The sequence below is a fragment of the Nipponia nippon genome, unplaced genomic scaffold (genome assembly GCF_047370975.1).
Source record: "Nipponia nippon isolate SJK-2023a ecotype South Korea unplaced genomic scaffold, ASM4737097v1 scaffold_9, whole genome shotgun sequence".
Taxonomy (NCBI): Eukaryota; Metazoa; Chordata; class Aves; order Pelecaniformes; family Threskiornithidae; genus Nipponia; species Nipponia nippon.
In genome coordinates, this window is record NW_028262413.1 from 20,722,545 (window position 1) to 20,743,609 (window position 21,065).

At 34.6% G+C, this 21,065-nt stretch overlaps 2 protein-coding genes across 7 annotated transcripts in view; one reads left to right on the forward strand and one right to left on the reverse strand.

Moving 5' to 3' along the window:
* The window catches only part of CENPP (centromere protein P), a 161,202-nt gene that overhangs the window by 75,756 nt on the left and 64,381 nt on the right, over positions 1–21,065 (reverse strand). The window lies entirely within an intron of this gene.
* Positions 572–19,826, forward strand: ASPN (asporin). 2 transcript variants are annotated; one of them, XM_087744687.1, is made up of 9 exons: positions 572–2,231; positions 6,608–6,653; positions 7,592–7,868; positions 10,063–10,175; positions 12,288–12,501; positions 12,893–13,003; positions 15,417–15,510; positions 17,206–17,344; positions 18,599–19,826. In XM_087744687.1, exons 3-9 carry the CDS (start codon positions 7,616–7,618, stop codon positions 18,794–18,796), a joined length of 1,122 nt encoding a protein of 373 aa, XP_087600813.1. In that variant the 5' UTR covers positions 572–2,231; positions 6,608–6,653; positions 7,592–7,615; the 3' UTR covers positions 18,797–19,826. The 2 variants fall into 2 exon arrangements, with proteins under 2 accessions (XP_087600813.1, XP_087600814.1); XM_087744688.1 differs by lacking the exon at positions 6,608–6,653 and having other exon boundaries at positions 573–2,231.

Below are 21,065 nucleotides of genomic sequence, written 5' to 3' on the forward strand. Positions count from 1 at the left end.
TAGTAGTTAGTTTTCAGTAAATTGGAAATAAGCTGCACGTGTTTAAAAGAACAGGCTCATGAACTAGACTGAGAACCACTGGCCTATTTTAGTTTTTAGTATTGCTATCAACAGCTAACAACTAAAGTTCCGAATCCGGTAGTCAAGAGACCTGAAAAGGTGACTTCTGGGTATTTTATTTTAGAATGCAATTATATTCACAATCAAAATACTAAACCCATGTCTTGAGATATTAAACAATTTTATTACAAGAACAGCATGTCAATATAAGCAATATTTATTTCTACCACATTGATACTATACATTATACAAAATATATGGGTAATCCATTATAGGATAAGATGGTGACATTTTTTCCAGATACTACCACTCTACATGTCAGCTTGGCTATGTAACTGGCTTTGTAGTATAGCTATGACAAACTTTATATACATAGGAATGTGTTCCTACCATCAGAATCAACTAAAAAGAGAAAACAATAATAAAAAAAAAAAAGTACTGATCCAGAACTGAGATGTTACTAAACATCATGAACTGGGAACATTGCTGCAAAACTAGGATCAGCTGAAATTGCTGATTCAGCACTTTACTATTGAAAGGAGAAGTGAAAAAGAAGAAATCAGTACATTTATATCACAGCCCTCAGGCCCTGCTCTCTTCTATTAAAGAGCCAAGAAAGTGTTGGAGGGTTTTTTAAACAGCAGTTTAATACAAATTTGCTCAAGTAAATGCATCCAAACCAGGCTATTCAAAACACTGGGGAGTGCTTGCTTAGGAAGCTTTGGTTTCTAAATGCAGTCAAGAGAATGCAGATATATGCAATTTGAGATTTAAAAAAAGTTTAAGACCATCCTTCAGATTTTTATGTGGGAATGTGATTGCTTTCGAAACTGTAATTTCATTCCTTGGGAAAAGTGATAGGGAGAATCATTATCATCATTCATCTACGCTACTGGAACTGGAACACATGCAAAAACAGTGCAGCAGGTAACACAAGCCTTATCTTGTTTGATATGATAGCACAAGAGTTTTAATTTTTGGCACAGTGTCTTTTTCTTTCTTAAGAAGGTAACAGTAGACAAAATAACTAATATGCAACTTAAACCATCATTTTGCAAACAGCACCACATTACATGTATATTAAAAAAAAAAAAAATTCCAGGCTATTTTTCCACAGCAAGACCAGACTCTTAACACAGAAGGGAGCTAATTAAAGAAACAGATGAAGTCAGATGCACATGGAATTGGATAGATACAATGTACTGTAAAGACACAAAATGTTACATTGACTATGAAACTTGCTTTAGCTAAACTCAATTAGTCATACATTTCTGAAGTATACATAAACAGGCAGCCTACAAAGGTAAACAAAGAATAATCCAGTTTCTAAATATTGTGATATGCATGTCAGTACAAACAATATAACAGGGCAAATTCTCAAAGACTTTAAGCTCACAACTTCAATCCTTATCACAGAATATTGCAAATATTGTCTCTGTTTTAAATAAAAGATGTGCTTTATTTCTCATACACAAGAGAAATAAATTAACTATATCGACTGACAAAATCTGATCTACATTTTACATTCTTGAACCATCTTCCCCAGCCAGACAGTTGTCTATTGAAAGCAAGAGGTTGTATTTATACATAACTACACAACAAAGTCCTAATTTTATAACTTTAGAAAGGCTTGGCAACATGCTGATCACGATAAGCTATTGGTTTGCTCTGCCACTGGCTAAGGTTTTATACTCTTATTCAAGTCACACTTTTTAAAGAATAACAGCTAATGAAATCCTAAATAAGAAGTGTGATTCTATAGCAGGAATGACCTGAAATGGACCTCACTGTACTTCCAATGGCCTGATGTCAACTATTATTAAACTACAGGTTTTACAAAGTCTTCCACTAGACGTCTAGAGTTAAGCCAGAAGTTTTGGCTGTAATACAGGCAGTGATGAAAAACATATGAGTGGTAACAAGTCATCTTAATATCATTCTTCAGTACTAAGATGGGCTAATCTGAAGCAGCACTTTACTCTGGTATCACCCACGGTGCCAGGGGGATCAAGAAGTTTGGAAGTGGAATTTTTCTTTATATTTACTTTCCATTTCACAGAACTCAGCCCAACTTCCTTTTTCTCTATTTTTTTTTTAATATGAAATAACTGGACATAAAGATCTCAGGTGGATTATCACAGTGCTTCCGGAAGAACTATCAAACTTGCAAGGTATGTCCAGTTTGAATACCTATTCTACTTAAATAACAATAAGGAATTAAGCAACAGGTTGTCAGTTGCTATGTGCAGATTAATAATGTCAGGTAGAGTTAGAAGTACCACTTCTTTATGGAACATTTGCAAATTTACTTTGTAGGTGAAATAATTCTGTATTTACTACATCTGAGCTGCAAAGCAAAAAAAGCTACAGTGAATTATTTAACTATTAAAGAAAGACTTGTCAGAAAGACTTAACAACTGACAATTTTTTTTTCTTGTTATTACAATATATGAAAATCTATCCTATGGTTACAGCAGTTCTTTTATAGTTACAACTCAGTGTTAACTTTTTGTAATTTGGTATTCAAGTAGGTTTTTTTTAAGTAGATGTCAGCAAAGTAATTAAAAACAACACATGAAAGAGTGAACTGCAGATGAGCTACAACCTAAAAATGCTTATAGATCATATTCAGTAACACACAGGAGTCAAGCAGTGTTTTCCATAAAAAGTAAATACTCTCTAAACATAACTTATTTTGTAAACATGCTATTCATTATTATACTACATAACTTCAATATTGGACTGTTTCCTCAAGGCAGAATAATTTCTTCAGTAATCTGACTGACCAAAAAATTTCCTCCTGTAATTTCTGAAGCAATTTAAGTAAATCAGTAGAGTAAACTAAGAGTTAAACTTTTATTTCTGGAATGGGACAATGACTAATAGAACCAGAACTATTTTTAAATATAGCTTTCAAAACAGCTATGGTCTTGCCTTTCTTTGGACAAAATCTGTGCACAGTCCAATGATTTGTGTTATTAATGAACACAGGCATTTTTCTTTGCCTCTGTAAAGACCACCACTGTGTCATTTAAACATTTCCTTTTCAGAAACAATGCCATAGGAAATTCGCGTCCATATACCGGTAACAGAAGTGATTTCTAAATATACTTTAGAGTCTTTTTAAGTCTTAAAACTTTACCTATTAACTCTTTCAGTGTCATAACTGGTAAGACCACATGCTGCAGGACTGGCATGCAACTGCCAAGGAATCCAGACTACTTTTTTTTTTTTTTAATGTAAACATCCCATACTAACAACATAACTTACGTCCCATACAATTTGTACAGTGACTTCAGGGTTGTTACATACTTCAGGAAAGAAAGTCAGCCTTACAGCACCTCTACATGTAAAGTATACTCTCCACATTAAATTACCTCACCTTGGGGTGGCCAGTGTTGCAGTGAAAAGGTGCTATTCAGAAGCTTTTTGTACTGAAGGAAAAGTAGGATTGCTATAAAGAATGAGTAATGAAGAAGCACATGAGCCCTCCTTGAATTCACTACACTCTTTCCCAAACTCATCTTCAACGATCGGTCTGTAAAAATGAGAATGGACAAGGCCAGACTTTGTCCAAGCAACAATCATCTCTTTAGGGTATTATTCAACAGGACACCTGAGCCTGTTTAACAACTCACATGTGTCAAGAATGGCTGTCACACCTCTTCTCCTTCCCTCTCTTTCCATTTAATGTTCCACCCCCCTAAACGAGGCTGTTGCACCCATTCCTTTGTGCTGGCTCTGATACTCAGACTGATTCAGTTTGTTCATCCGGAAAGAATGTGTTGGGTTTTTTTTCTTGCATGCATTAGTTTCATGCTGGTTTAGTGAGTTCAATCAGCTCAGTGAACAGCCTGAATGGAAGACCTGGCATGAGAGAACTGAAAGTACATACCTGGGAGCAGAACCAGCCTCAAGTGGCAGCAGTGAGCCATTAGTACAGCTGTATTCATGAACTGTACTTTCTGAAACAATTAATTAAATAGCTCATAAAATTCTCATGATAAAATAATTAAATTATTTCCAGAAAGATCAATGGGATCTTGGATTTTAGGCTTTCATTTTCTTTTAATTATCTTATTCTTGAAGTTTAAGCATGCAGAAACTTTGTACAAGTTCTTTGAGAGGAGCTGCAGAGTCAGAGCATTTCTACAGAGACATACCAACATCTATTTACTGGGAAACTCAAAACCTCATCCAGGACAAAAAAACCCCAAACAATTAAAAACCTCCATAAAATCCACTTCTTCGGAATTCATTCTTTGGCAGTTCTTTGGCCAATGCAAACCTGGAATCAAACTTGATTACCACCCCTAACTACAAAGCCTATTAGCAATAAGGATTTCCTAATGGCAAAATGGGAAGATGAAGCAAGAGCTTTTTCTCTTTCGCAAAAAAAAAAAAAAAAAGGAAAAAAAAAGTATCAGAACTCAGGCTTCCTTCTGTAAAGGGACTTGTTTTCAAGAAATTTAACTCACAGGACTAATATATTTCATCAATGACATATTTCAACACTACTTTTCTAGAAGTGTTTGTGAACAACACGTGCTTTTCAAGTGTTCAAATTGGCCACTACTCCAATCACAGCCCCAACCTTTTCATAGTTTGAAATCATAATTAATTTTTTTAATATCTGAAAGGAAAGATGCAATCCATTTGCTACAGGTGCAAGTGAGGAAACAGATTTTTAACTTGTTTCACATGACGACTTCCTAGCACCAGATCCAGAAGAGCATTTCAGGAACGTACATGAAAGATTACTTCTAGGTACAGTAAAACTATGCATCCAGTGCCTATCAGAAATAGAATTCAGCAGGGACTCAGAAACTAGAAGTCTCAAGACCTCATACATGCTACAACACATGATATCCTACATGCATAAATTGTACACCAGCACTTAATAAAGCAGAGAGCATTTGGTCACTTAATACCTAAGCAGTCAGAGAAGGAAGACCAGCCTGAGTGCCCATCTGTGAAAACCCAGCCATTAAAGCACTTGTCCAAGACTGAGGAGAACTCAGAAGTCTGAAAGGTTTCAAACTCCTCATCTCCTAATTAATGGTATGACTAAAGTATTGAACATTTTGAATGTTTTGCTGAAGCTGAAATACAAGATTGGTAGGGCCAAATATTCCAAAGGTGTACAGCCAGACATGATCACAATTCTCTCCAAACAAACAAATGTAGGTTCCACATCTTGCTCCCAGCACTGTTTATATTCCAAGACTCTTTCAAGAAAACCCATTGTACAGGACGGCAAGTACAACTATAAAATTCTTTCTAGGAGCACTGAAAGAGTACATTATTTTGAACACAAAGGAAAATATATAGGAAAAATATATGTGAAGATTCTTTTAAGAGATTGCTAAATCAGTAAAAGATACAATACTCAAATGAGTATGCAACTCAAAGATTACAATATGTATTAAACCTACAGTTATATGTCACATACCTGCAAGATACAAAGTATAACATGCTTCTGTTTTCAGACACATATTTCCCCACATTTGGAGGGAAGGGGTCACTGCGCTCTTTTCAAAAGGCCGAGTTTTATGTAATCTAAATACTTTTAGATTTATAAATCTAAATACTTCTAGATAATAGCTTTTATCTTTTTATGCACCCTGAAATGTATACATTACAGTAGTAGCAATGTATGCAATACACAGCATTTTAATATTGTTAAGAACCAGACACGAGAAACATCAAAAAGACCTTGTATAGAAAAAAGCAATACAAACAAAACCTCAGAATTTTGAATAAGCCAAGTCAACACCCTTGTACAAACCAGTGCACTCCTTTTCCTGTGATTGTGGACCAATGACAAAATGCCTACATAAAGACATTTTTCAGCTATAAACAGATCAGCAAGCATTTAATTAGGTGATCAAACAAGAATTGACATCTGTTTAATATTTCCCTAAAGAGGTTTATGACAGTTCAAATAGAAACATTTTTATAAACAGGATATGCATAATAAAATTTACAACAGCGCCTCTTCATTTGCACAGCGTACTGTAGAATCCAAATGATTTCCGGAATTGGGCTTCAGAGGGGAACAGTGTAGAGCTGAGGGCTGAATTTACAGTCTTTTCTCACAGAGTTGCAAAACATCCTGTGGCAATTCTTACTATCTCTGTTTGCCCTTGTGTCTAGTTTTCTAGCACTATTTGGTCAATAAAATCATCTTTAGAATAAAACCAGAGGATGTAGAAAATATCTCAGGGGTTTTGAACTATTGATCACCATTACTCATTACATCATCCACTATACTGTGGTTAAAGACTGGACTCCTGTTTTTCCCAGTCAGGTGTGGCTGAAAGAAATTTGGTAAAATTAGAACTCGGAGAAGCAGAATGAAGTTGAATGAACAGCTGTAATGAGACAGAATCTGCCGTATTTTTCTAAAGACAAATCTATTTTTTAAGTCCTTCAGAAGCTGTGTATTCTTCTCAATAACATCAGAAAAAAAATAATTATAGCTATCTGACATGGGGTTTTCTGCTTTGAAGGTACCCTAACTGATCCAACGTCTTCTCTCTTTCAGGCTGAAGGACCTTTGATTACACCAGAAAGATACTCTCAAATTACAGGTAGTCTAGAAAGCTGATGGGGTTTATGGCATTAAATTCAAGCACGGCACATTTTGAGCTCCTTTCAGCTGGCTGCCTAACTATTATTTACAGGCCCTAGAACAAGAAAGCTAGGTTGAAAAAAAATGTTTATTGAAAAAATATGCACAGAGAAGTATCAGTTTCCAGCTTTTTTCTGGATGTAATTTAAGTTACTGATTTCAAATGACACAGATTCATAACCTGCAAGACCTTGTCAGAGAAAAGAGCCCTGATCAAATAAAAGTCATATACAAATGTGCTCGTATTAAAATACAGAGGTGAACTTCTATCAATAGCAATAATATACGAATGCCTGGGATTCGGGAAGAGTCATTGTCAGGACTGAAAACTCTATCTATTTTTCCAGATTAGAATAAGAAGTGTTTAATTAGAAGTGTTTAGGGAGTAGAACAAGTGTTTAGGAAGTATCCTGATGAGTGCATTTTATGTATTGCTAATCAAGTATTTCCCAGTTTTCTAGATACAAGCAATGCGCATAAGCCCATGTATCCCATTAAAATATATTTTCATTAAGAAGGAATAAAATAAATCCAATTCCAAGTTCTGGTAAAATTTGCTACAAAAATTACACTTCAAAGCCTGAAGCAAAGGATGATACTATCTTTTAAACTCAACTAAAACACTTTGATATGGCATTAATGTTTGATGAATTAATATTTTAATAGTATTTGTTATAATGCATAGTTTTATAACATAAATATTATATTTTAAAGAAGATTTTTAAAATTCTTCATCCTTCATATACTAATTAAACCTTAATATTCATAACAGACCATTTTTCAGGACCACAGACTGTAGCAGTGAGTGAATTAAATAGTTCAATACCTTTATTTGCTGTTTCATATTCACTGATTCTTGTGTGAGGGTTTTTATGTTTGTTTACTTTCCTCTTCAAGATTGGCTATCCTGATTAAGAAGATATGAAAGAATACACACTCCTTCTCTTCTTGGCTTTGTGCTCTGCCAAACCTCTTATCGGTCCTTCATATTTTACACTAAAGAATATGATGCTCCATGATATGGAAGAAGATGATGATGATGATGACGAATATGACGACAATTCTCTATTTCCAACCATTGAACCAATTATACCACTAATTCCTTTTGATCTTTTCCCAATATGCCCTTTTGGATGCCAGTGCTACGTGAGAGTTGTCCATTGCTCTGACCTAGGTAAGAATGAATTTGTGTACCTGTTCTCCACTGAACTCTCCTTTGGAGGATTTGCCTTTTAAAAGGTGAATTCTACAGCTCCATAAATTGCACACATTCACATATTCCTATAGTAGTCATTTTTAAAAGGAGCTTACGTTTTTCAGTTAGGCTTGCAAACCATATCTAATTCACGTCCAGCAACTAATTTGTGTCCAGCACTTCTTACAACATAAATGTTTTCCCAGTTTATGCGCATCAGTTTAGAAAATTAATAAACTGCTACAGCCACCTGCCATTAGCAATGACTTCTACTGAGAACAGCATAGAATGAAAAGGCATTTAGAATATGTAACAAAAAACTGTAAAACTATTTAACTGAATAGTTTATCCACTAAGAGAACAATCATAGAATGCAAAAATGCTTACATTTACATTTTAGATTACACTTTCTCCTGTTTCACTTACTTCCATGAAGTTATATCCAAACAGAGGAGCACAAAAGTTTGCTGTATCCTCTGTTTGCATTACACAAGCTATTAGTCCCCCCTCTCAAAAAAGACTATGGCTAAAGAAGTACTTTATTCACAACTACAAAGCAACAGGTCAAATGACAAGAAAACATAACAAAGGAAAAAGAGGCCATAAGTAAACGACAAGGAAGTTTAACACCAGTGCATAAATGGAATAAAAAATATTTGCTCAGCTTAACTTCCAGTAAAGTGTACATCACTGGTAATATTTTAACTGAAGGCAAATCTACTACTGTCACTGTTGCAGATACATACTAGTCCCAAAATATGAAATCATTATTATGGGCCTGTTGCAATAGGACAAGGGGTAATACTAAATAATAATAATGGTAATACTAAACGAGGGTAGATTCAGACTAAATAAAAGGAAGACAATTTTTTACAATGAGGGTGGTGAAACACTGGAACAGGTTGCCCAGAAAGGTGGTAGATGCCCCATCCTTGGAAACATTCAAGGTCAGGCTGGACGGGGCTCTGAGCAACCTGATCTAGTTGAAGATGTCTCTGCTCATTGCAGGGGGGGGTGGACTGGATGACCTGTAGAGGTCCCTTCCAACCAAAACCATTCTGTGATTCTATGATTATTAATCTCTCCAATTTGAATTAGTGTTCATTGAAGTTTTTCCATGATTCAAGGTAATCAAAGGACTACGTTCCTGCCACTAGCACAGTGACAATGACATTCATTCTCATCACAGCTGTGCCACCACCCTGAACATAATCCCAGACTCCTCATGTCTTAGAAACATTGAGTCAATACATAAATTGCTGGGGTTTTTTAAACGTGCAATTATTAAGGAATAAAAATAAACTTTTGCTGACAGCAATAAGCTACTGTTACTGCATCTGGTTTACAGATTACAAACTGCTTTAAATTCACACATAGAAAAAAAGCCCCTATTAATTGACTTAATCTTTAAATAAGTGTAAATTATTAATTATGGAATAATTGTTAATAAACTGGACCAGCATTTAGTATTTGATGCATCAGCATTTCCACTGAAAAGCAAGTTACTATCCCTTGCTAGTCTCTAGATGCTGATTCAGGATCTCAGATGGCATGAACTGAAGTGTTTTTGTAACTGAACAGTGAACTGGACTGGGGGATTTATACAACTGGTAATTAAGTACTGGCAGCTGGAAGACCATCTTTTGTCCATGACCAAGAATACATTTCTCAGCCTTGATGTTATCTGTATGGCTATACAAGCAACAGTGTCAGTACAATGGATAGGGCAGTGTAGAGGTAGAAAGGAGCATTCAAGCACTGAGCAGAGATCCCTTAAAGCCACTGCAACAGGCCCGTTCCTCGATACAGAACCACAGCCCCAGAAGATCCCCCGAGGGCTGCTTTCTCCAGGGACTTAAGCCGTAGAACATCCTGTGCTCTGAGGCTGCTTATTTCACAGATGCTGCAATGAGCACCCCATTCAAGCTTGTCATGGTCAGGGATAGCAGCAGTTCCTCCTGAAACCATCCACGCATTTTTGTCATACATTCTTATATAATTAGTTTCTCACATTATCAAATATTCCTTTCTATCCTTTGCTTTTTGGCTGTTTATATTTTCTTTCCAATCATAATCATCAACAATCTTACTGTGATTTGCCGTTTAGCAGTTAATTTCTTTGGACTTATATACAGGCATGTAATGTTTCTGTTTATCTCACACACTTAAACAGGTTTGACATCAATACCTCGCAACATTCCACCAGATACTCGTATGATTGACCTTCAAAACAACAAAATTAAAGAGGTCAAGGAAAATGATCTCCGAGGACTCTCATCACTTTATGTAAGCTTGCTTTTTTCCAAGTTTGAAATCTAGCTTAGCGATCTGAAATATTTTTATACTTTTAAAATACAAATGATACTTTTCTTCTCCAATAGTATCCATACAAATACAGTCTAATGCCTGCTTATTTGACTCCTCCCATACAGTAAGAAGCAAATTTCTTTGAGCTGTAAAAACTATGCTACTTTCTACAACATCCAGAAAATGTACCATGTGTATCTAACCAAAAAGATCCTCAAGATTTACTCAGTCCTTAGGATGCACAGAAGCACTCCCTACATTTTAAAGGCTGCAAAACAAGGGCTCCTTTTTTATCTGCTTAGCTGTAAAATAGAAGAACTTAATTTCACAGAAGAACTATTTTCTGAGGGTATTTTCAAAAGCACACAGCATACAACTAACACACACCACTGAAACTAATGTTAAAAATCCAATTGACCTGAACAGACCAACACTGAATTACTGAAAAAGTCATGTGCTTTCCTTCTATTTTTTAACACACTCAAGTATGCAGGTGAAGAAAAGCTTTAAAATAAGTATGACTGGCAACTGATAAATCTAGATATTTACAGTATACACTAATCTCTTTTTATAATGTGTCTCAGAGGCCTGGAAAGGTAGATTAAATCTGTCCTGGAATACTTATTTCCATAAGCTGTCATTCTAGATCCAGTACCAACAAATATTGACAATTTTAACATTTTCATTGTAAAATGACAAATCTATTCCGAAAGTTATAGTAAATTAACGCCATTCTATTCCATATTAGAAAGACATGAAACACACATTAAACTAAGATAAAACAAATCCTTTTCAGTCATATTTGGTTTCTGAGCAAGAACTGAAAATTTACCGGATCTAAGTGTTTATGAATTTGCAAATTATTATGGGTTAAACTAGCATAGAAAAAATAGGAACCATATAAATTCATTGTTTGCAGCAAAGTGTTTCCATTTCCCCTTAAGTGTCCCGTGCCTGAGTACAGAATGGTCTTACCAGCAAGTTAGAGGTAAGCACACTAACTATGGTTTATATTCATTATAAAAGATCTTACAGAAACTAACCTCCAATGACTGAGAAAGTCACTGGAATACATCAGCAATCACCACATTGTATTATGTGGTAACTGAAAACTCTGAGCTGTTTTGATTTCTCTCATCAGTTAATTTGTGGCAAGGCCTAACAAAATTTTTACAGAAAAGAAAGTTTACTTTATACAACTTGTCTGGGTACTAGTCTAGTTAGCAAAGGCATATAGGGCAACTTGGATTAGGAAGGAGCATTTCCTGTTTATTTCCTTAAACTATCCTCTTTTTTTCTGGGAAACAAAGATTAATTCTGATTTGCTCTACTTTTTTTTTTTTCCAACAATTGCAGAGAACAGACGACTTACCAACAAAGAAGAGAAACAAAAATGAATAGTCTAGATATGGAAATCCAGAGATGTGATTTGACATGCAAAATAATTTCAAATAACTCATATTTTGTAGTAATGCATTACAAGTTTTCTGATAACACTTAGTAACCAAGAACAAAAAACAGTGCCAAAAAAGGACTAGTGTACCGTACAGTCAAGAGAGACTTAAATTCAAAGGAGTTTAAAAATTATGGCAAATAAGACATAAATTTGTGTGTGTGTATATAAGTTGTATACAGACATTAACTTTTAAGAAATTCAGATTAAAAACCTGATTTTTATTTTGCAGAACTATGCTGAAAAGATGAAATTCTGAGTTTTGAGAATTTGTCTGCATTAAGGAACAGCAACAACAATAAAAAAGAATATAACCCCCATACAATCCCACAAAATATATAAGACAAACATATTGTTTTGTCAATCATTCTCATTATCACTGGCACCTTGTCAGCTCTGACTAGTTTTTCTCTACCTTCTAGTTGATGCTCTAGCTTCCAGGTTCTTTTTTGCTTTTCACAATCAAGTAAAATGCCCAAAGTATATACAACGTGCCAAAGATTGGTATGAAGGAAAAATAAACTATTTTAAATACTTAATTGTTAAATTATATATCAAATTCATCACTTAAAATTCATAATAAAAACATTCCTGTATAAAGAAATTTTTTTTGGTATTGCTCTTCTCATATTTCATAGGCACTGGCTTTGAACAACAATAAAATATCCAAGATCCATCCAAAGGCCTTTCAACCAACAAAGAAGCTACGACGACTGTATTTGTCCCATAACCAGCTAACTGAGATTCCAACAAATCTACCAAAAACTTTAGCAGAGCTCAGAATTCATGCTAATAAGGTTAAGAAAATCCACAAGGACGTATTTAAAGGAATGAAATCTCTACATGTTTTGGGTAAGTCCAATTAAGTAGAAGAGAAGATATCTTTATCAAAAATGTAACATACCATATATAATTTTCATTCAAATGTTTCCCCAATGTGCAATTTCCTCTTAAAGAGATATCCATGCTGTGGAAACTCTCTTTCACAATTTATTTTCTATGTGAAGCTGCTACATAGGTCAAGTTTCTGGTAACCCTGCAAGCCAAGTTAGACAGCCTTTATTCACTGAAAGCTGTAACTTCCACCCCTCAGAATAGGTAATCAAAGCTAAACATTAATTAATGCTTAGAACATCAGACGTCATAAACAACTAAGTTATAAACAGCTGATTTCATTTTAACATACACAAAATTCCTATGCCATGAATACCTTTTTTTTTTTTTTTTTTCTCCTCTTGGACAGAAATGAGTGCAAATCCTCTTAACAATGATGGAATAGAGCCAGGGGCTTTTGAAGGAGTAAATATCTACCATATAAGAATTGCAGAAGCTAAATTAACTTCAATTCCTAAAGGTATGCTTTGTTTTACCTTTTCTATTTTACCTATACCAGTATACTCCTGGATAAAATGCTTTACCATCTATACGATTATTAAAATGTTAATGAATTCTGTTTTGTATTGTTAATTACTACCAAACCACCTCCTATGTTATTTTTCTTTTTGCACTTAGTATCCAGTTCTACATCTCAAAAGTGTGCATGCGTGTGCACACACGGTCGCTCTCCAGCCCCCTCTCCTGCCTTTTCCCCATCAGGCAGTCCACTCCTCTCAGTCATCCAGAGACTCTTCTCAGGAGAAACAATGTGAAGAAAATGATAAGATGTCACTTCACATCTTTCCCATCAGCCTCTGAAAAGTCCTTACAAAGAAAGGATAAACCCCCTGATATTTGATCTGGGTCATAAGGGATATCGAATTCCCACTTCCTTTATGCATTTAAAGTGAAACCCCAAAATTTCTAACTTTAATTTTGAACATTTCAAGCGACTCTGTAGCTCAAATATGCTCTGCAATATAACCATCTTAATGCAAAACCCAATACAGCATTTTATACGTCTTTTGATGGGGTTTTGCTAAGTAAAATTTAATATTAACATTTTAACTAAATTTAACATAACATACTACAAAATTACATCACTCTTTCATATAAAACAATTAACTTGTGATTTGGAGGTAGCAATAAATTAAAACACTAACTTTACAAATCACTGACCTCCACACACAAAAAAGTAGCACAAAGGAACGCAGTACAACACTCTACCTGCATTTTCTGTAGGTCAGCATAGTATTTCACCAAATTTCCATGATTTTCAACTACTCAAAACTACTAGCTAAGAGAAAAAGGGAGGAAACAAAGCATAATACCATATGTTACATCATTCATTAACTTACAGGGAAACTAAATGTTGGCCCCTAAGATATTTATTTCTGGATCATTCAGATAAAGAACTTGTTTCTTATTAAATTTAATCTCTTCTTATAGACAGATACATATGCAAAAGCATCCCTGTAGAAGAGAGCACCAAACAAAACCCCTCAACAACAAACAAAACCAACTCACTCCAATTGTTCAGATAATTTTAAGATCAGAAACTATCTGGCTGCCTATGGTAACACTCCCCAACACAAAAAAAAGACATTCTTCTAGTATCATCATAATACCATCTCCTGTAACTTAGCACCAAAAAAAATACACAAAATGATTCAGATGTCTTTGTTACAGAGAAATCTCCTATAAGGAAACACAGCATGAGGTCCAATATGTGGTGTCGAATACATAAACAAATCATAAACAAGATTTCATGGTGAACGCATTCTACATAAATGGAAACTAAGTTTGTAGATCCTTCTATCTGCAAATGTTATAATGACACAAAAAGATTTAAAAAATGTAACTTACAAAAGGCACTTAAAATCTAAAATGGACAGACAGGTAGTCTTCGCTTTTAATACTGTAACTCAGACACAAGCAGCACCCACTGGAATTGTAAACTGGAAAAAAGCCCAAACACACACACACCAAAGCATGTCAACTGGCATAAATAAAGCCTGTAAAGCATACCACTTTCCTTCAGTACTGTAATGGTACAAGAAACAGCAATGGCCATGGGAGCAGTGCTCTCCTAAGCCGTATTAGTAACAGAAATATGTGGTTTGTCTTGCTTGGTGTCAGGGTGCCATCTAGACAGATGCTAGTAAAACTGAACATAAGATCAGCAAATATTCAAACTTGTGACTACCTTTGCCCTCACTAAAAGGATACTGTAAAAAAGATTCTCCATCTCCTGGTCCACTCACTGACAGTTCTGAACTGGGACTATTTGGTACCACATGAGAAAACATTCTGTGTACCGGCACGGGAAAGAGCACACCAAATATCTTGTTTTGCTTAGAGAATTCTGAAAGCTTTCCTCCCAGATCACATCTTAGGAGCTATAATAGCACAATTGTTACATCATGTGGAACGTATCTACCAAAAACTGTCACAGGTTCCACAGGAGTAGGATTTTGACTACCAACTGTTAGATAATTGCACATAACATACAATTTACATCTTTGACAGTTAGCCAAAAGTACATGAAAGCTGCTATAAAGAAAGCTAGCAAACTTATACCAAATTTTGGAACTCTGAAATGTTAACATTAGCATATGCACTTTCACATCTTAATTTTTTTTTTTTTAAGAGTTACTAGTTTAAACCAAATGATGTTGATGATGATTTTTTAAAAGAAAACAGTAACATACTTGTGTCTAATATCCATTTCTTTGATGCAGACATCTTCTCCCCCCTGCCTGCCCGCCCCCCCCCCCGATTCTTCTCCCAAGCCTAAACACAAAGGAAAGAAGCTGTCTGGAACATAATAAATATTCCAACAAAAATAAGTTGGCTTATTTTTCTCATACTGTGCATTTGGTTTTCATTAGAATTGCCCTCCAGTCTACTAGAACTTCATTTAGATGACAATAAGATCACAGCAATCGAAGTTGAAGATTTTAACCGGTATAAAGATCTTCAAAGGTAAAATTCCCATGCAGAATGCTTTTATTTGACAAAAGGTCAGACCTGGCAGGATCTCTTATTTGATACTTCTCTCGTTAATGGGCGAAAAGAGAATTAAAAGTTTTAAGTGTTTTAGTAAGAACTGCTGTAAATAAGACCAAACTTAAAAAAACCAAACCAAACATTAGCATTGTTATTACATGCCTTGCCTAGAGTTCGCAATAGAAGTGTATGTTAAGAACAGCATCTGATTACGAATTGGAATCATCATAAATTCTTACTTCTTGGCAGCTGGGTGTTGTGTAATATAGTGTGGCTTTTATATAATATCTCTTAATGTGCTAGTAGTAATATGCCTCAATTAAGCACTGCATGTATTTCTCATACTCAGAATATATGAACCTTTGTGGTCAAATTATTTATCAACAGTATTCAGTATTTTTCTCTAGCCTGTTCCTTATCAGGCCCAGGCATTTTAACTCCTTGGTCACTCATCTCACAGATCACCCCCAAAATGAGGTACACAGCAACACCAACCGATTTTTGTTTTAGGAATAGAATGCCGTTCTTGAAACTAGATTTATAGGATTTAAGAGTCATAATGGCTTTTTAATTCCAGAGAAGGCCTAAGTGTACTGGAAGGAGACACTCCATACACACCCCAAAGAAAAATATAAAAGGATGGCAGGAAAAGGGAAATTTAAGTGTTGTTTATACAAACACATGGGAACACTGGTAAATTGTAAGAGAACATAAATTCACCTCCTGCAAGCTAGCCTGAGAGAAATACAGTAGCTGGTAAAGGAAACAACTTGATAACTGTTTCCAAATGTGATGGGGTTTAAGAAAAAGAAAAACAAGCATGTTTCTGAGGAATGCATCACCGATGTAGGACAAAAGAAGGAAGTTCTTTCCGTAAAGCTCACTTAAGTACTCTGAAAATATGGCTGAGCAGCACTGAATTTTGGATTTGGTAATAGAAACTACTATCAAAGAGGAACTATGGAACTGCATTTAGATACCAAGTTCAGTTTCTGAAGAAATCAAGAAAGGAAGGAGAAAAAGGGGATTGCAGGATGTGTGGAAACAGCAATTCCAAACTGGCCTGTGCCTCCACCTTCTGAATCATGCTCCTAGCAACACAGGCTGAAGTCTTATAGCAAAAAATCTAACTAAGGCCTAAAGTAAGGAAAATGTGGAAGTAGGAAAGAAGGTAGTCCTGCTTATTTACAAAATATAAATTTTTTGACTAAGCTATATGTAACTATTTCTTTATAAGAAATGTGCACTTCTTTGGCTATTTATTAGAACAACACTTTTTATTACTGTGAGTATACTTTGTAGCTAGACTACTTGATAAAAGGGCATGATTTATTTTACAAGCAGATTGGTTGATGTTTATCATTTTAACTCTTGCCACTAAAAGTAGAAAAACTGTATGTAAAACTGGACAATTGCTCACATCAGGTTAGCTGCCGTCCTTTAAGTAGAGATTAAATTAAGAAGAAAAAAAAATATTTGTTAGAACAATGATGTGGGTTTTTTTTTTTTCCTATCAGAGGTAAGATTTCATCATCTTTCCCCAGTTCTTTTTTTCCCCTATGTCTACTCCTGTGTATTTCAATCTTTAAAAAAAAAAAAAAAAGTATGCTCTTCAATGCCATTGTGAATCTTAATTAATCTTTAATTAAATGTTCCTTGTACTATTTCTAGACTAGGCCTTGGGAATAATAAAATCAAAGATGTGGAAAACGGAAGTTTTGCCAACATACCAAGTATACGTGAAATCCATCTTGAAAAAAATAAGCTCAAGAAAGTTCCTCCTGGATTACCCGAACTGAAATATCTACAGGTCATATATTAAACTTAATAGAAAGCTCTGGTAGTTATGAGTTGTTTGACTTTCACACTGCCATACTGATTAGGACATAATTAAAAAGCATAATTAACTGTCACATATATTTTGACATGACTCTCATACTAGGAAAACCTGAAAGCCTATATGTACTTGAAGAAATAAACAAGATCAAACAGCAGGAACATTTCCTAGGAAAAAAAAAAAAAAAAAAAAAAGAAAACAGCATGCTACACCCAGAAAATGTTTTTAGAAAGTTTTCTACAGACTTATTATAGTTCCCATATTAGCAAGCCAGAGTGGAAATTTTTCCATTTCCACGCTGAAAAGCCTTAAATCCAAAGAAAATTATTTATGAGGCTGAAATGCTGAGATAAGGTTTTAAAATTTGTATTTAGAACTAGATAAATTCTGCAATAAAATGCTTTTAAAACACATTTATTTCCTAATTCTGGAATAGCAATTAAAATCAAATACGTTTTATAAGATGACATATACCTTAGGATGCAGAGCAGAAGAAAGCTTGGGGAAACACAGAAATGCATAGATGACAGAGCACGATAAACTATTTGGTAAAAGCTTTTATCTCTGAATTTCATTTCTTTCCACTTCTCATTTCACTTCCAATTCAAGGAAAATCTTTTGAGAGATATATATAGAAAAAAACCACAAAGTCCAAACATCAACTTACAACATAATGTAAAATTAGATATACAAACAAAAGAATTCTTTTGTCAATGTACGTTGTTTTACTTAATAAATTCTAAACTCTACTATCACAAGCCCTTTTTTTTTTACTAATTTAAGCTACATCAGCATTAGACTTACCTGTTCCTATAACCATACTGACAAATCTCTTCCAATATCAAGTCTTCCAGAGACTACTGTTTAAAATTTATTAAATCACTGAAAATTTGCATTATGGGAGAATATAATACTGCATCATTATAATTCTTACTATAAGAGAATAGAAAACTGCATTTTAGGAGAATGTTCCATAAGAATACAGTCAAATTATTCTGACAACATACTGATAAAATACCATATAACTTTTTTTTTGTGGGAGAGACTGTCGCAGGAGGGAAACATTTTTTAAAGATTTAACACAAATTTTTAATTCCTGTTACTATTAAAGTCTGCATCCAACTGATCTTATAGCAAACCTCAGTTATCTCTTTGCAACTGAATGTTTAGATATTTTTCCCCATTTACATACTAACTATTATATTTTACTGTTTCTTATTGCTGCAGGTACTCTTCCTTCATTCTAATCATATTGCAAAACTGGGAGTGAATGATTTCTGTCCAACAGGAGGAAGAAAGAAGAAAGCATTATACAGTGGCATAAGCCTCTTCAATAATCCTGTAAAGTACTGGGAGGTTCAGCCTTCAACTTTCCGTTGCATTTTAGCCAGAAACAGCGTGCAACTTGGAAATTTCCTCAAGTGATACTGAAGTTGGTCATTTCAAAAAGCAAGCTGTCCAAATCAGTTCTACAATACTTGAAATTTGCAGAAAAATGTCAATTTTACACTATTTAACCAGTTTACAAAGTATTTACTATTTCAGAGATAATTAGAAACAGTATGTTAGTAGGATCCATTGTAGTATTTGACAATGTTCAACCTATATTTGAATAATTTAAACAAAAGCCTTTGTATCTTACGGAAGGACCTTGGAAGTGGAACTGGAAACTGTATTTGATGTTTCCTATTATAGATGTTAAATTCTTTACTTAAATCACATAGTTTTGACATATTCTTTCTTTCAAAACAATTCTAAAAATCAAGTGGAAGTGACTTTTTCCACAGTAAGGACCTTTTCCTCTGCCAAAAAGTGTTGTAAGACAAGTTGCAAAAAAAATTATCAGACTTCAAGGACAACTTCTTGTGCCATTTTTGATAATCAGCAAAGATGCAATAAAAAGGTACGGTATTGTGAGGTGTTTTGTCCCTAAACTAGAACATATTTTTATAATCTATTAAGAGAGATAAAGGCAGGTTACATACCAAGAACTAACACGCAAAAAAACTTTAAAAGTTTCTGGTATTTTTTCTTGCAACTTTAAGAGAGAAATGTCCTTCAATGTTTTGCTATCAATATAATTTGATGCACTCTGAACACTAAAAAGTAGGATTCAAGATTTATCATATGCTTCAAGCTTAATAGGAATGATTATTAAACTCCCTTTAGGCCAGCACAAACATTTTCTTTTATCTATAACAATTGTAATCATGTCTTTCATTTAATTTTTTCCTCTTTTATATTTTGACACCACACGGGTTAAGAATCCCTCATTAATGTAAGTACCTTAAAATTGCTGAATGCAAGCAGATAGCTGGAACTCAACTACCCTGACTTCTTCGTAGGTCAGCACACAGAATTCTCAATACTGACAGTACTGTATAAAATGGATATTTTATGTATCTATTTAGTGTATATTTGCTATTGGGATTCAAAATAAATTAAACAAACTTAAAGAATACTTGCATTTGTATACTTGATTACATGATAGGTCATGTCAAAAAATTCAGAGATTATAACTAAACACCTTTCGGACTCTTCTCTAGATATTTTCTCTATTCTTCCTTTTTCCAAATCTGCATACCTTGCGGATCATTTATCACTGCTGTTCTTCACAAAGTTAAAAATTCAATGCTTTATTTGAAGTGGCTATGGGAAATGACATAGACTAGTAGTAGAAAAAATACTACATAGAAATCAAGCAGTTCCCAATCTATCAGCCTGTCTACCACCTCCCTAAGTACACTAAGCAATAAGCATCAAGTCTAACATCTGATTTTTTTCATCTGCTTGATCTCTTTGTATTTAATATTTTGTTAGCACCACTATACTGTTGAGAGCCAAAACCACATGGGGAGAGGAGGGAGGGCAGGCCAGGAGAGGCTTTTACTAAAGAACAGTTTTTGCAAATAGAAATTCTGTAAAACACTTCAAGGCAGAATAAAACCAAACCAAAACACTAAACAAAACACAAAACCCAATACAAATCTTCAGATCACCAAGCATCTTTCTATTCTTGGCTTCTGAAGATGTTTAAGGAGTGCATTTCCTAGCAAATAACATGAGGAAAGCAGTGATCAGTACTGAAAATAGTAGTTAATGAGTATATTCTTCATCAGTTGGTCTAGTTTATATCATGGACTTCTTTAGCCATAGCTATGTCATCATGCATGAAGAGCTATGATGTCTAAACATAGACTGGTGTTAGAAGACAAGCCTGATGTATATATAGGAAAAAAGGCAATACTTTCAAGTAGATTTTTCCACTAGGGAATTAGTTACTACGCTCATAGGAAAGACAGAACTGTTGTGTACAGTTCATACAAGGAATGCATATCAGCTTTCACTGCAACTCTGCATTCCCAGCGAAGACACAGTCTGAGCCTCTCCATATGTTGCACTTTAAATAAATCCAACAGTAACAAATCCGACAAGGCTATAGAGGGAAACAGCCAACTCTTTAAGGCACCTCTAGAAGATTTATGTGGAGCATGGAAGAATGTTGAAAAGAGCAAGGGCAGAAATAAGTAAGTGAGAATGAAACAGCCTAGTAACATAAAGAATAACACACCACACAGACTAGTCATTTACCCTAGAGTAAATCATCGTCACACAAAATCTTTACATTCATACTGAAGCAGGTGCACCTACTACTTCATGGTAACAGCCTAAGTGCACATTCATATCCTCTGAG